The 15,409-nt window shown below is 49.1% G+C and overlaps 2 protein-coding genes and 2 non-coding genes across 9 annotated transcripts in view; all 4 read right to left on the bottom strand.

Moving 5' to 3' along the window:
- BAZ2A (bromodomain adjacent to zinc finger domain 2A) overlaps positions 1–2,779 on the bottom strand; it is a 41,415-nt gene extending 38,636 nt beyond the window's left edge. For all 6 annotated transcript variants that reach the window (XM_023210753.2, XM_023210754.2, XM_023210758.2 and 3 more), the window contains exon 1: positions 2,575–2,779. In XM_023210753.2, coding sequence (XP_023066521.1) covers positions 2,575–2,578 — 4 coding nt within the window. In that variant the 5' untranslated portion in view covers positions 2,579–2,779. The remainder of the gene's footprint in view (positions 1–2,574) is intronic.
- A 1,743-nt stretch (positions 2,780–4,522) lies between these two features.
- ATP5F1B (ATP synthase F1 subunit beta) lies at positions 4,523–14,333 on the bottom strand. Its single transcript, XM_023210751.1, has 10 exons — positions 14,097–14,333; positions 13,436–13,618; positions 13,047–13,221; positions 12,113–12,234; positions 11,683–11,867; positions 10,952–11,110; positions 10,728–10,850; positions 7,251–7,463; positions 6,072–6,273; positions 4,523–4,771 (listed from the first exon to the last, which is right to left on the bottom strand). Exons 1-10 carry the CDS (start codon positions 14,221–14,223, stop codon positions 4,671–4,673), a joined length of 1,590 nt encoding a protein of 529 aa, XP_023066519.1. The 5' UTR covers positions 14,224–14,333; the 3' UTR covers positions 4,523–4,670.
- Positions 11,960–12,026, bottom strand: LOC111542111. Its single transcript, XR_002731453.1, has one exon. It is a non-coding gene; the product is annotated as a small nucleolar RNA SNORD59 (small nucleolar RNA).
- Positions 13,293–13,366, bottom strand: LOC111542110. Its single transcript, XR_002731452.1, has one exon. It is a non-coding gene; the product is annotated as a small nucleolar RNA SNORD59 (small nucleolar RNA).
- Positions 14,334–15,409: the final 1,076 nt, after the last annotated feature.

A 15,409-nucleotide genomic window follows, 5' to 3' on the forward strand; every position in this document is an offset into this window, starting at 1 on the left:
CCAGCCTGGGCGACAGAGCAAGACTCCGTCTCAAAAAAAAAAAAAAAGTCTTCACCCTCTCTGCATTCTGGAAAGGCTAAATTCTCCTAACACATCACAAGGACCATATCCCTCCCCTTCTTTCCCCATTTTTTTTTTTTTTTTTTGAGACAGTCTTGCTTTGTCACCCAGGCTGGAGTGCAGTGTCGTGATTTCAGCTTGCTGCAACCTACACCTGCCAGGTTCAAGCGATTCTTGTGCCTCAACCTCCCGAGTAGCTGGGATTACAGGCACACGCCACCACGACCAGCTAATTTTTGTATATTTTGTAGAGACGGGGTTTTGCCATGTTGCCCAGTCTGGTTTAGAACTCCTGACCTCAAGTGATCTGCCCGCCTTAGGCCTACCAAAGTACTGGGATTACAGGCGAGCACCACCCCACCCCGGCCCCCTTCTCCCCTTTAAGTCGACAGGTGGCTCCTCAGATTCACACAGTCTTGTTTCCAAACTTCCCAATGGGATTCTCTATGGTGGTCCTGTAAGTTAGAGAAAGCCCCTATTTTCTAGGGAGCCGGGGGGCTTCCTTTGCATCTGAACAGAGAAGACTGGACTTCTCTTGCCTTCCTCATCGCCCCAACTCCCTTAGAGATTTAGCCCCAGCTCCCCACCCACTCTCTCCCAACCGTCCCTGAGGCCCTGAAGCACAAGATTCCGGCAGCGCCCTAGCCCCCAGCTCCCAGGTTCTGGGGGAGGGGCCTTCCTAGGCTGCACCGACCAACCCTAGGCCCAAGAGGAGAGCCCTTCCCACCTGGGCTCAGTAGGCGGTGCTGAGGTTGGACCCCAAGCTCCAGGAGATGTAGGGTGGGGTGAGGACTACAGAAAAGGTTTAGATGAGGCTTAGCTGAACTTAAAGGGCTGAGCGGAGCAGAGGCAGATAGTGTTGTCGATGTTGCTCCCCCGCCCCCCTTACTACGGGGAAGGAGAGGAGTTAGGGTGGGTATCCCCCCTCCCATTGGGGTTAGGAAGGCGTGGGAAAGCGCTAGTTCCAGAGGGGAGGAGGCGAAACCCAGACCGCGGGAGATTTTTCTGGCGAGGAAGGCGCGGGGGAGGGGGAGATCCTGGGCCCAGAATAGGAAGGGTACTCGGGAAAGGATGGCGGAGAGGCGTGAGAAGCCTCCGGATTCCGGTCGCAAAGGACAGGGGGAAAATGGGCGAGTAGATAGTTCAGAGCAGAGAGGAAGGGCAGCTCCCTGAGGGGGAGAGTCAGATCCCGAATCCCGGGGCAGCAGGGATCCCGGGGAAGGATACCGCAGGAACGGCCCGCCAGGGGACTCCGGAGCTGGAGGTGGGTGCCGGACCTCACCTGGAGCAGGGCCGGGCCGCGGGCGGCGGCGGCGGCAGCGGCGCAGGTGGCCGAGCCGGGCGGCGGCGGCGCCTCCTCCCCCAGCCCTGGGCTGGCGGCGGCGGAGGGGAGGAGGTGGTGCTTAAAGGGGCAGGAGCTACCGAGGTGAGGACAACCGCTCAGGAGAGCAGTCGCGAAGGATCCACTGGGGGAGAGGGAAGCGGGTGGCGTCTCCTAGGGGCCAGAACCAGGAAGGATCCCAGATGGGAGGAAGAGAACAGATCCCAGAAAGAGACAAACTTCTGCGGTGAAGTGGGGGATGGTGGTAGGTCCGAAAGGAAGGACTCTGGAGAGCTCTGCCCGCGCTCCCAGGGCACCGGCAAAGACCGCCTCACAAAGGTGGCCGGGGAAGGCAGCGAGAGCTACATGGGCTCCTAGGAGGCCTAGGGGTACAGGAGAGGGAACTCAAGGCCGAACCTGCGGGGGGTCACGCGCAGCGCCCTACTAGGTGAACAGGTTCCCCGTGTTTCAGCTCCTCAGGGCCCCATCCCTACAGCTGTGGAGCATTTGGAATCAGGAAGCTACGAGGGCAAAAACCTCCTATCCTCTCAACCTCAATCCTTCCTCCCACTCAGTGCCCTCAGTAACTGTAGTGTGGGGGCCATCAATAGCAGCCCTAGTGAGGCTGATGTGGGACCACGAGAATCGACTTTGGTTCAGTTTTCCCCCAACCACCACCAACCTTGCTTCTGTCCCTGGGGCAACAGGAAGCAGCTGCTCAGTGCAGCCCCCACCTGAAGGTGGGTCAAGGTGGGGGAGGAGAGAAGGCAGACTTAAAAGGCCTTAGAAAAATGAGAGGGAGGGGAGGCACTTTAAAGACCTTCCAGCACTGCCAAAAGCGGGCTTTACTTTTGTAGGGGCTAGCAGTGAGTACTGTCAAAATTTCCCTGAATCTCAGCAGCTTAAATGGGGAGGAGCAGGGGCAATCCTTCACGGGGCGGCGGGGAGGGGGTTGGGAAAGCCCTGGCCTAAGGTGCGTCTGGGGCTCTTCCTTAGAGCTGGGGCTTGCCCATACTCAGGATCCCGTGGTCGGCAGCCTCGCCAGCTGAGCCCTGTGCCCCCCGTCCCCCAGAGTCCTGTTTCCTCTCCTTCATCCCCAAAATGAGCAAAGGCTAGGCCCCACCCCTGCTGAGTCAGCCAGGGAGGGAGTAGGCATCCCTCAGGCCTTCCCCGGGGCTGGTCCCCATACTCACCCATGTCAGGCTGGCGGGGCTCGAGGTTGGGACCACCCAGCTCCTCACTGTCCTTGGGCCCCGACTTCACGTGAAGGCTGGTGTTGGATCCTCCCAAACTGTGAGCTGGGAACTAGCAACAATCAAAAAGCCAGTGTATGCTTCCTGCGAACCACACAGCCTGAACTGCTGTAGGGTGATGTCCCTGTGTGACAGACTGGGTGGGGAGGGAGGAGGGAAGGGCGGGGCCTTCTCTGGGTGGAGAGAGGGAGGAGGCGAGGACAGGGCAGACCAGGAGAAATATGGAGGAAGGTTAGAGCTGTGTTGACACTCCAGTGGCGTGGTAGAAGAGGCGGGCAAAGGGGGAAGGAAATAAATAGTTGCAGCTACTGAGAGGGAGAAGGTTCTCGATAAACGCTGAAGGACGTGAACGTGTTGGGGGAAGGGGTGGAGGGATGCAAAAGACCTTTAGGATTTCAGTTCCCAGGTCTGTATCGGTTGACGTGAGAAAACAAAGCAGAAAGGGCTGACCTGTACGCTAGGGCTTTTTCTACCACTCCAGAGTCAGGACCTAGAGGAAGTGTCCCCACCCCCATAACTCAGCATTTCCCCAAATCCAAGCTTTTCTGGGAGCAAACTGCCAGCACAAGCAGCTCAGGGGCTCCACCTTCTGTCCAGATCATGACACAGGAGAGACTGCGGGAGAGGCTGCTGCCAAGGACGTCATAGGCAGATGGAAGGAAGCTTAGAGGCCCCTACTCCACCCCTGGCGCCGCGCCAAAAAGCCCTCCCCAACCTTCAGCCCCCAGGGGCCTCTGAATTGGGAGCTCAGCTTGTCCCCGCCCAGCTTCTACCTAACTTGATGGCCTCAGCGGGTGGAGCTTATAGATGCAGGCTCCTCCCCAGGACAAAAGCCCCAGCTGGTCTGTAAACAGTCCTTAACTGAGAGCCACATCCCAGCAAATGGCCTTCATGGATTTGAAAATGGGATCAGAGTTCTTGCAGAGTCTCCAGTGCTACCGCGAGAGGGCAGTAGGATGAGTCTGGTCCCGGAAAAGAACACAAGGGGAACCCAATCTGACCTTGCAAGCTTCTTTTAAATTGAAATGGTGAAATATACCTTCTACCCCTGCACCTCTCAGTAGGCTAAAATGAAAGGAAAATAACCTAACTTCATTAGTTTAGAAGCCCAAGCCAGCAACCCTGAAAATTGCTATTCCCTTGAGATTCTCTTTTCTGGACTTTCATAAGGGATCTTCAGAGGGTGAACTAGGCCTCATATGCCTCTGCATAGCCTCAAGGAATCACAAGCAACTTTTATTTAGGCTTGCCCAAAATGTCAGCAAGTATTTCAGTACACTTTCTGAAGACATGAAGGCCTAACCAAGATGTAGAGAACCATTTCGATTCAATTTTAACAAAGATCAGTATTCATCACTATTTCTTGAAAATTCATTAAACTCAGATTAACCCCTGGAAATCGGTTACTTCTAAAACGAGTTTTTCCCAATATGCCCTTCAAAAAAGGCCTATTTTTAACCAAGTAGGGATGTGCCACATGGAATAGAGGCCAAAAAACACATCAATTTGTATTGAACTAAAGGCCCCAAACTGAGGCCCTACTAAGATCACACTACCTAAGGGAAACCCCACGAGAAGTACGATTGCCCATCAACAAAAGAGAATGGCTAGTTTTAAGGACCGATTTCAAACATACATGGCCCACTTCAAGCTGAACCTGCTTCTTATAGCCACTCTAAAAATCTAATTGTTGAAAATAGTGCTGGTGATGTGAGACTGCATACACCTGTAGCCCCAGCTACTCAGGAGACTGAGGTAGGAGATCTCAAGCCCAGGAGTCGGAGACCAGTCTTGGCAATACAGCCAGACACCGTGTCTCTCAAAGTAAAACTAAATACATAACCCTTGAGTGTTGACTATGTTGTGAGAACCAAGAGAATCAGACAAATTCTGAGGGGTGTACATTTTATTGGAAACCTTAAATACCGTTCAGACAGAATATAGCTTCAATCAAGGCTCTTGTGCAGCCAACACAGATAAATGAAGCTTTTTGGGTTAGGGGCAAGGAGAGGGAGAGTACAGAGGACAAGGACCCCTCACGACGCATGCTCTTCAGCCAGCTTATCAGCTTTTGCCACAGCTTCTTCAATGGGTCCCACCATATAGAAGGCCTGTTCTGGGAGATGGTCATATTCACCTGTATGACGGGGGGAAAAAAAAGTAAGAAGTGGAGGGATATCAATTTTCTGCATCGTGTAACATTCCTTACCACTTGAGGCCATCAGTTAGAATGTGATGACTTAATGTCATCTTAGAAAGCTTAAATTTCCGGCCGGGCGCGGTGGCTCAAGCCTGTAATCCCAGCACTTTGGGAGGCCGAGACGGGCGGATCACGAGGTCAGGAGATCGAGACCATCCTGGTCTACACGGTGAAACCCCGTCTCTACTAAAAATACAAAAACTAGCCGGGCGAGGTGGCGGGCGCCTGTAGTCCCAGCTACTCCGGAGGCTGAGGCAGGAGAATGGCGTAAACCCGGGAGGCGGAGCTTGCAGTGAGCTGTGATCCGGCCACTGCACTCCAGCCCGGGCGACAGAGCAAGACTCCGTCTCAAAAAAAAAAAAAAAAAAAAAAGAAAGCTTAAATTTCCCTCACAAATCAAATTCACAAGACATGATACAGTAAGAATTAAGAACACATGGGTCAGGCATGGTGGCTCACACCTGTAATCCCAGCACTTTGGGAGGCCAAGGGGGGCGGATCACCTAAGGTCAGGAGTTTGAGACAAGTATGGCCAACATGGTGAAACCCCATGGCTACTAAAAATACAAAAATTATGCATGGTGGCATGTGCCTGTAATCCCAGCTACTTGGATGGTTGAGGCTGGAGCATCACCTGAACCTGGGAGGTGGAGGTTGCAGTCAGTCAAGATTGCACCAATGTACTCCAACCTAGGCGACAGAGACTCAGTCTCAAAAAATACGTATAAAATAAAAGGGAGCTAAAGAATCAAGTAACAAACCACACTCAAATTAAATGTAGAGTATTTTCTTTTTGAGACAGAGTCTTTCTCTGTCCCCCAGGCTGGAGTGCAGTGGCGCAATCTCAGCGCACTGCAAGCTCTGCCTCCCGGGTTCACGCCATTCTCCTGCCTCAGCCTCCCCTACAGGTGCTGGCCTCCACGCCCGGCTAATTTTTTTGTATTTTTGGTAGATACGGGATTTCACCGTTAGCCAGGATGGTCTCAATCTCCCGACCTCATGATCCGCCTGGCTTGGCCTCCCAAAGTGCTGGGATTATAGGTGTGAGCCACCGCGTCCAGTCATGTATTTTCAAACAAAATTAATGGGAAAGTTTGTTTTTTAAATTAAAAACATAATTAGGCATAGTATATTATATATTGCTTGATGGTTATTGGAATGGGACCACAGCACAGTAAACATTCAAGATTTTGGCTTTTCTGTGATCTTATGTTCAGCTTGGTACTCAAAATCTCACCTGCCAAAATCTGCTGGAATCCTTTGATGGTCTCCTTCAGGGGTACCAGCTTCCCCATATGACCTGTGAAGACCTCAGCAACCTGGAATGGCTGAGACAAAAAACGCTGTATTTTCCGTGCACGGGACACGGTCAACTTGTCTTCCTCAGAAAGTTCATCCATACCCAGGATGGCAATGATATCCTGGAGGGATTTGTAGTCCTATGAGAAAAAAGAAGCCTGAGTTAAGTACTCTCATTCCTTTAATTTGGACAAGCTAACAAAGGGAAAGTTACATGCTAGGGGGCAGAGAGGGTGGTGGTGGTATGAGGAACCTCAGCCAAGAAAGATTAGTGTCTTTCTTGTTCTCCATAGTCCTAGTTTGGTGCCGTTAGAAAAATACTGCATTCCAACGGGTGTGGTGGCTCATGCCTGTAATCCCAGTACTTTGAGAGGCTGAGGTGGGCAGATCACAAGGTCAAGAGTTCAAGACCAGCCTGACCAACTGGTGAAACCGTCTCTACTAAAAATAGAAAAATTAGGCCGGGCGCGGTGGCTCAAGCCTGTAATCCCAGCACTTTGGGAGGCCGAGACGGGCGGATCACGAGGTCAGGAGATCGAGACCATCCTGGCTAACACGGTGAAACCCCGTCTCTATTAAAAATACAAAAAAAACTAGCCGGGCGAGGTGGCGGGCGCCTGTAGTCCCAGCTGCTTGGGAGGCTGAGGCAGGAGAATGGCGTAAACCCAGGAGGCAGAGCTTGCAGTGAGCTGAGATCCGGCCACTGCACCCCAGTCCGGGTGACAGAGCGAGACTCCGCCTCAAAAAAAAAAAAAGAAAAATTAGCTGGGCATGGTGGCGCGCGCCTGTAATCCCAGGTACTCAGGAGGCTGAGGCAGGAGAATCGCTTGAACCTGGGAGGCGGAGGTTGCAGTGAGCCAAGATGGCGCCACTGCACTCCAGCTTCAGCGACAGAGACTCCATCTCAAATAAAAAAAGAAAAATATTGCATGCCACAGCGTTAAGTACCTGGAAACTCAAGAGACCTCATTAGCTCTCACTAGCAATTGCTAGCCTCAACTTTCCTTGCTCCAAAACAAATCACACAAATCACTAAGAAAGATCTAGTCCTCATACAGTCCCCACAACCCCTCTTTTTAACTTTCCGGACAGCGATCCCACATAGTAATATACTCACCTGCAGGATTTTTTGCACCCCACGGGCAACATCGTAATGCTCACTGCCAACAATGTTGGGATCCATGATGCGAGAGGTGGAGTCTAGAGGATCCACAGCTGGATAGATGCCCAGTTCAGCAATGGCACGTGACAGTACAGTGGTAGCATCCAAATGGGCAAACGTAGTAGCAGGAGCAGGATCAGTCAAGTCATCAGCAGGCACATAAATAGCCTAAAATGAGATCCCATGAAGCACAGCAGGAACCAAAGTAAATTTTTTTTTGTTTTAAAAGTATCTTTTCTTTTTTTTTTTTTTTTTTTTTTGAGACGGAGTCTTGCTCTGTCACCCAGGCTGGAGTGCAGTGGCCGGATCTCAGCTCACTGCAAGCTCCACCTCCCGGGTTTACGCCATTCTCCTGCCCCAGCCTCCGGAGCAGCTGGGACTACAGGCGTCCACCACCTCGCCCGGCTAGTTTTTTGTATTTTTAGTAGAGACAGGGTTTCACCGTGTTAGCCAGGATGGTCTCGATCTCCTGACCTCGTGATCCGCCCGTCTCGGCCTCCCAAAGTGCTGGGATTACAGGCTTGAGCCACCACGCCCGGCCAAAAGTATCTTTTTTTTTGAGACAGGGTCTCGCTCTGTCGCCTAGGCTGGAGTGCAGTGATGCAATCTCGGCTCACTGCAACCTCTGCCTCCCGGATTCAAGCAATTCTCTGCCTCAGCTTCCCGAGTGGCTGGGACTACAGGTGCCCGCCACCACATCCGGCTAATTTTTTTGTACTTTTAGTAGAGATGGGGTTTCACCATCTTGGCCATGCTAGTCTTGAACTCCTGACCTCATGATCCACCTGCCTTGGCCTCCCAAAGTGCTGGGATTATAGATGTCAGCCACCACGCCCAGGGAACCAAAGTAATTTTACTTAAGCCATCCTCCTTTCTGACGTATCTTTACCATCTCACTCCATTTAGCACTCCAAAGACCCTTCTTACCACCCCAATACCTGCTGAATAAGCTGACAGATTATCTGGTCTCTCAGCCATGATGGAAGAATTTTTAATATCATTCTTTTTGTTCTTCATCTTGTATTTTAACTCTGTTTTAATAATACACACTTTTAGAATTAAAAACAAGAGGCTGGGGGTGGGGCATGGTGGCTTACGCCTGTAAAACCAGCACTTTGGGAGACCAAGGCAGACAGATCACGAGGTCAGTTCGAGACCAGCCTGACCAACATGGTAAAACCCCGTCTCTACTAAAAAAAAAAAAAAAATACAGGCCGGGTGTGGTGGCTCAAGCCTGTAATCCCAGCACTTTGGGAGGCCGAGACGGGCGGATCACAAGGTCAGGAGATCGAGACCATCCTGGCTAACATGGTGAAACCCCGTCTCTACTACAAAACTAGCCGGGCGAGGTGGCGGGCACCTGTAGTCCCAGCTACTTGGGAGGCTGAGGCAGGAGAATGGCGTGAACCCGGGAGGCGGAGCTTGCAGTGAGCCAGGATCCGGCCACTACACTCCAGCCTGGGTGACAGAGCGAGACTCCGTCAAAAAAAAATTAGCCAGGCGTGGTGGCGCATGCCTGTAATCCCAACTACACAGGATGCTGAGGCAGGTGAATCGCTTGAACCTAGGAGGTGGAAGTTACAGTGAGCCAAGATCGTGCTGCAATCTGCACTCTAGCCTAGGCGACAGACTGTCTCAAAAAGCCAGGCGCAGTGGCTCACGCCTGTAATCCCAACACTTTGGGAGGCTGAGTCGGGCAGATCACCTGAGGTCAGGAGTTCAAGATCAGCCTGACTAACATGGTGAAACCCCGTCTCTACTAAAAATACAAAAATTAACTGGGCCTGGTGTTGGGTGCCTATGATCCCTGCTACTCAGGAGGCTGAGACAAAGGAATCACTTGAATCCGGGAGGTGGAGGTTGCAGTGAGCCAAGATCGTGCCCACTGCACTCCAGCCTGGGCAATGAGAGTGAAACTCCATCTCAAAAAAAAAACAAAAAAGAATTAAAAACAAGAACAAAAAACTTCTTGCACAATAGTTCATTAAATTGAATTATAAAAAGTTCCTACAGTTTAGCCACATTTTTACTATACATAATATTTATGTAATTTTACTATATATCCCATCTATATATATTTGAAAATGTATACTACATTAATGCAGTAAATTTTTTTTTTTTTGATGGAATATCGCTCTGTCACCCAGGCTGGAGTGCAGTGGTGCAACCTCAGCTCACCACAACCTCCTGCAACCTCCACCTCCCAAGTTCAAACAATTCTCCTGCCTCAGCCTCCCGAGAAGCTGGAACTACAGGCAAGTGCCACCACGCCCAGCTAATCTTTTGTATTTTTAGTAGAGATGGGGTTTCACTGTGCTAGTCAGGATGGTCTCGATCTCCTGACCTCATGATCCACCTACCTTGGGCTCCCAAAGTGCTAGAATTATAGGCGTGAGCCACTGCACCCGGCCCTAATACAGTAAATATTTAATGCTGAGTTCCCATATAGCTCTGGACTCCCCTTACACTAGAAACCATTGCTTTGTGATTTACATTTAAATGTATACCTTCATTTACGTTTTTTTTTTTTTTTTTTTTTTTGAGACAGAGTCTTACTCTGTCGCCCAAGCTGGAGTGCAGTGCCCCAATCTTGGCTCATTGCAACCTCCCGGATTCAAACGATTCTCCTGCCTCAGCCCCCCGACTAGCTGGGATTACTAGCACACGCCACTACGCCTGGCTAATTTTTTGTAGTTTTAGCAGAGACGGGGTTTCACTATGTTGGCCAAGCTGGTTTCGAACTCCTAACCTCAAGTGATTCGCCTGCCTCGGTCTCCCAAAGTGGTAAGATTACAGGCTTGAGCCACCCCGCCTGGCCTACCTTCAACTATTTTGGGTAGTTCTTAACCTTTTAGGGTCTTTAACATGCACACACACAGACTTTTACACATTATTCCAGGGAGCTCATGAATCCCAGTTAACAGACCTTTTTGAGATGTAAATAACTAAGTTATTTATTTACTTATTTGAGACGGAGTCTCGCCTTGTTGCCCAGGCTGGAGTGCAATGGCGTGATCTTGGCTCACTGCAACCTCTGCCTCCGGGGTTCAAGCGATTCTCCTGCCTCAACCTCTGAGTAGCTGGGATTACAGGCGTCCGCCACCATGCCCGGCTAATTTTTTGTATCTTTAGTAAAGACAGGGTTTCACCATGTTGCCCAGGCTGGTCTCTAACTCCTGACCTCATGATCTGCCCACCTCGGCCTCACAAAATGTTGGGATTACAGGCGTGAGCCACTGCGCCTGGCCCAATAAGTTTTATACATCTCTCTACATACATTTTTGTTTTTTTTAGATAGGGTCTCGCTTTGTTCCCCAGGCTGATCTCTCGGGCTCAAGCAATCTTCCCGCCTCAGCCTCCTTAGTAGCTGAGATGCACCACTGCACCCCGCCTTTCTACAAATCACATCTTCATCTATGTAATGTTTCTTACCTGTACAGAGGTGATAGATCCCTTCTTGGTAGTGGTAATTCTTTCCTGCATAGTACCCATGTCAGTGGCGAGGGTAGGCTGATAGCCCACAGCAGAAGGGATTCTGCCCAATAATGCAGACACCTAAAAGAAAAAAAGGTCTTAGGTGTCTACATCCTTAGCCTCATCTGAATAGCTCCAAAGAAAGGCCAAATGAACCAGGTCCTCTCAAGCTTCCCTCTTACCTCTGAACCAGCCTGGGTGAAGCGAAAGATATTATCAATAAATAGCAGTACATCTTGACCTTCTTGGTCTCTGAAGTATTCGGCCACAGTCAGTCCAGTAAGAGCTACCCGGGCACGAGCACCAGGTGGTTCATTCATTTGACCATATACCAGCGCTACCTGCAGTAATCATACATAATCGTAAAACCTGACAAAGGAGTAGAGAAGCCACATACGGAAGGTTCCTAAATCAGAGAAATGACCACAGATCCTTTCTCAGAAGGTGTCAACATTTTTGTGTGCAAGTTTCTTTTCCCTATTAGAGATGCAGTTCAAAACAAAAAAGACAGCTTCTTATATTACTAAGGCAAAACTATAGTAGAAAGGAAATAAAAACCTATTCAAATTAAGTGAAAAGTACAAAATAGGCTTAGCTGAAACATATGTACCATGTCCAATTCACCCCTCCCAAAATTAGCTTTCAAATGATGGGACTGTCTACCAAAAAGAAAACCTGAAAATGTTATTTAATGTCAGTATCAAAGAGAATAGAAAATGTCCATTAGTGTATTGGAAGTTGGGGGGAAAACACTAACAGGTTTCCTTTGTAGGTCCTGGGACACTAAAATGAAAATATTAGAATTATTTTAAAAAGGAAAAAACCATTAAATAGAAAATATAGAACATGGCTTCAGTTGGCAATAGTTTCCTGGCACAACTACCATGTGGACGTCACTCAGCTCAATGCTGACCTTAGAGGTGGCATCTTTTAAGTTGATAACACCAGATTCAATCATTTCATGGTATAAATCATTGCCTTCACGGGTCCTCTCACCAACACCAGCAAACACAGAGTAACCACCATGGGCTTTGGCGACATTGTTGATTAACTCCATGATCAGTACAGTTTTGCCAACTCCGGCACCACCAAAAAGCCCTATAAGAGGTTGAAAAGAAAGAATACTTAAGAGTTCTGCTTTCCTAAATAAGCAAACTTCCAAAAAAGGAATTGCTTCCTTCCATCCTATTCCTTCTCAGAAACTGCATATGGCTTCAGCAAACTCAGAAGAATGAAAGAATGTACTCATCAGTGAGGAATAGATGTCAATATCCATTCGTAATAGTGTATGAGCTTTTCCTCCCATATTAGGTTTGGAAAATATGTATCCCTTAATAACATACCAATTTTGCCACCCTTGGCATAGGGAGCTAGCAGATCCACAACCTTGATACCAGTCACCAGAATTTCCTGCTCAACACTCATTTCCATGAACTCTGGAGCCTCAGCATGAATGGCAGCAAATCTGTAAAAGTAGAAGAGAGGACTGGTATATATTCACCTTGTTGAAAGCAAATGATAATCTTATATATCCTTCCCTACCAACTCTCAAATCCATCCCTTTACTTAAGGAACCACAGTCTTATCCCCCCTTTGTTGTATAAATTAGATCAACTGTCATCCAGGATCTAACCCAACTTTCTGCAATAAAGAAAATCATTATCTTAGGAAACAATAATCCCGTTCCCTTACATTAACTGTCATAAATTTTTCATTTTACTGAGCCTTAACAGCATTCCCTCACATAGCAATAGCAAATACAAAAACCTACAAGTTTTGGAGACTCCTAAACCTAAGCAGTGAAACCAAGTCTTAAAAATACTCAACTAGCCGGGCGCAGTGGGTCATGTCTGTTATCCCAGCACTTTGGGGGGCCGAGGTGGGTGGATCACCTGAAATCAGGAGTTCGAGATCAGCCTGGCCAACATGGTGAAACCCCATCTGTACTAAAAATACAAAAATTAGCCAGGCATGGTGGCATGCACCTGTAATCCCAGCTATTCAGGGGGCTGAGGCAGAAGAATCGCTTGAACCCAGGAGGTGGAGGTTGCAGTGAGTCGAGAGCAAAACTCCTTCTCAAGGAAAAAAAAAAAACCTCAAGTAGTAGGTTTTTGTCAATGAGAAATTCTGCATCCTAATTTCTTAGTGCACTGTGTGATTTTAATAATCGAAGGTATCAGAAGACAAATTCTGCTTTATGAGAAGGTGTCACCTTAATGTGTAAAACTGCAAATAACAGAAGTTTCTTTGTGCACAGATGCATTAAGAGCAACTTACTGTTTGGTTTTGATGGGACCTCTTTCATCAATAGGTTCTCCAATAACATTCATGATTCTGCCCAAAGTCTCAGGACCAACAGGAATTTTGATTGGTGCACCAGAATCCAGTACTTTCTGGCCTCTAACCAAGCCTTCCGTACCATCCATAGCAATAGTCCTTACTGTGCTCTCACCTGTTAGATACAGGCATTGCAGGGTTATACATAAGTAAAAATTGGTATCAAGACCTAAGTCGACCAAGACTCCTTCTCAGTACCTAAATGCGGCTTCAGCAAACTCAGAAGAACGAAAGTCATTTTGATAAAATCATCACAGAGGGAGACAGCTTGGTTTTTGGGATACTTGGACTACACAAGGTCTTTACTATTCCTAACAAATTCTACTTACCCAAATGCTGGGCCACCTCCAAAACCAGTCTGGTCTCCCTGCCTTGCACTTCCAGGGCATTTAAAATTGGTGGTAGTCCCTCATCAAACTGGACGTCCACCACTGCGCCAATGACCGCCACGATGCGCCCGGTGGCGGCGCCTGCTTTTGGCGAAGGAGATGTTTGCGCCGCATAGTCCCTGACTAACAGACAAAAGATATTGGAAGGAGCTGGGGTCAGTACAGTAAAAGCTTATCGGAAGCCAAGACTTACACAATAAGAGGAAAACAGCCGAAGTCAGGCCTCTTTCCGCTTGTACGGAAGGCGTGTCCAAGAGGGAAGGCCGCGCAGCGATCGATAAAGCGCCTGCACAGCCTTCCCATCCGCATGCACAATAACCCATTTTTCGAGACTTCAGTATCCCTATTCAACGGGAAGGCCAACGCACCTGCCCGCACCTTCTCCGTCACACAAAGAACTTTATACAGAACGGGACAGAGCTGGGTCAAAGAAACCTTCTATGGGTGTCCCATTCTTGTTCTCCCGCCATTAGAGAGCAAAATGCGGCTCCAGGCATACTTTTAGCACCACGGATCCCTTAGGCCCGAGCTACCATCGTTCCCCGGCTCAAGGTCATGGGGCGGCAAAATGGAACTTTAGCTCCTAGAGAAAAGCACTTACCAGGATGGACCCCCGTCGGAGCGGCCCGCAGTAAGAGCTGAGCTGAGGGTAGCGACGCTGAAGGAGTGAGTCCCCGCAAGGCCCCGGAGGCCGAAGCAGTGGCCACACGACCCACAAGACCCAACATGGCGGAGTCCGGGTGGAGACTGATTGCTGCAGCAACCCCCGCCGCCTGCTCTCCTGCAGTTGGGGCGAGGCATACGCTGCTGTAGGCAGGTCCATTGGGTAAATTGGCTGCTCATCATTCTCAGTGCTGCTTCTACAGGTTAATACACGCTCATCTTCTCATCCATTGGTCAAAACTGATGCTAATCTGAAACTCCTTTTTTTATTGGACAGTGTGAGGTTAGAGGGCGACACTCTGAGCCTCGAAACCTAATTGGATCATAGCGACGTCAATTGGAGAGGGTAATCAGAGGAACTACGTTTAAGAAAGGGGCGGAGTTCCTGTTGAAAGTGCGTAGGCTGTCTTTGCCTGTCCTTGGGTTTTCTCCTTAGATAGGTCCTTGATCTAGGTGACAACCACAGGGGTGGGGTTCAGGGAAGTGGTAGCGCCGTGAAGCACTACTGAAGGTGAGCGTGGCGAAGTCAGGGGCCCTCTTTAGAGCCAAAATACGGTTTCTCTCTCGAAGTAGTGAAATTGGAAGCTTCCAGGAGATCGCGCAGATTAGCAACCTAGACAGGATCTTTATCATTTAAACCTATTAAAATGAAGGAAACTAATGTAACCAGTACTTTAGCTGGGTATTGAGGAGACTCAATAAGATAAATATGACTCAGGACTTTCAAGGTCCAGGTGAACAAACAATGCAATAATGTGATGGTTCCTGGTTAAGTATAAACTGGGTGCACGAAAAAGGAGGGGATAAATTTGGGTCACCTAGAGATACAGAATTGTCTACCTTGAAGGAAGCTGAGAGACCTCAGCTATGAAATGTGAATAGAAAATCTTTTTTTTTTTTTTTTCTTTTTTTTGAGACGGAGTCTCGATCTGTCGCCCAGGCGGGAATGCAGTGGCGCGATCTCGGCTCACTGCAAGCTCCGCCTCCCGGGTTCACCCCATTCTCCTGCCTCAGCCTCCCCAGTAGCTGGGACTACGGGCGCCTGCCACCACGCCCGGCTGATTTTTTGTATTTTTTTTTTAGTAGATACGGGGTTTCACTATGTTAGCCAGGATGGTCTCGACTTCCTGACCTCCTGATCCGCCCACCTCGGCCTCCCAAAGTGCTGGGATTACAGACGTGAGCCACCGCTCCTGGACTACACTAAGAATTTCTAGGCCGGGCCACCACTAGAAATTCTTAGTGTAGTCC

The sequence above is a fragment of the Piliocolobus tephrosceles genome, chromosome 10 (assembly GCF_002776525.5).
Source record: "Piliocolobus tephrosceles isolate RC106 chromosome 10, ASM277652v3, whole genome shotgun sequence".
Classification (NCBI taxonomy): Eukaryota; Metazoa; Chordata; class Mammalia; order Primates; family Cercopithecidae; genus Piliocolobus; species Piliocolobus tephrosceles.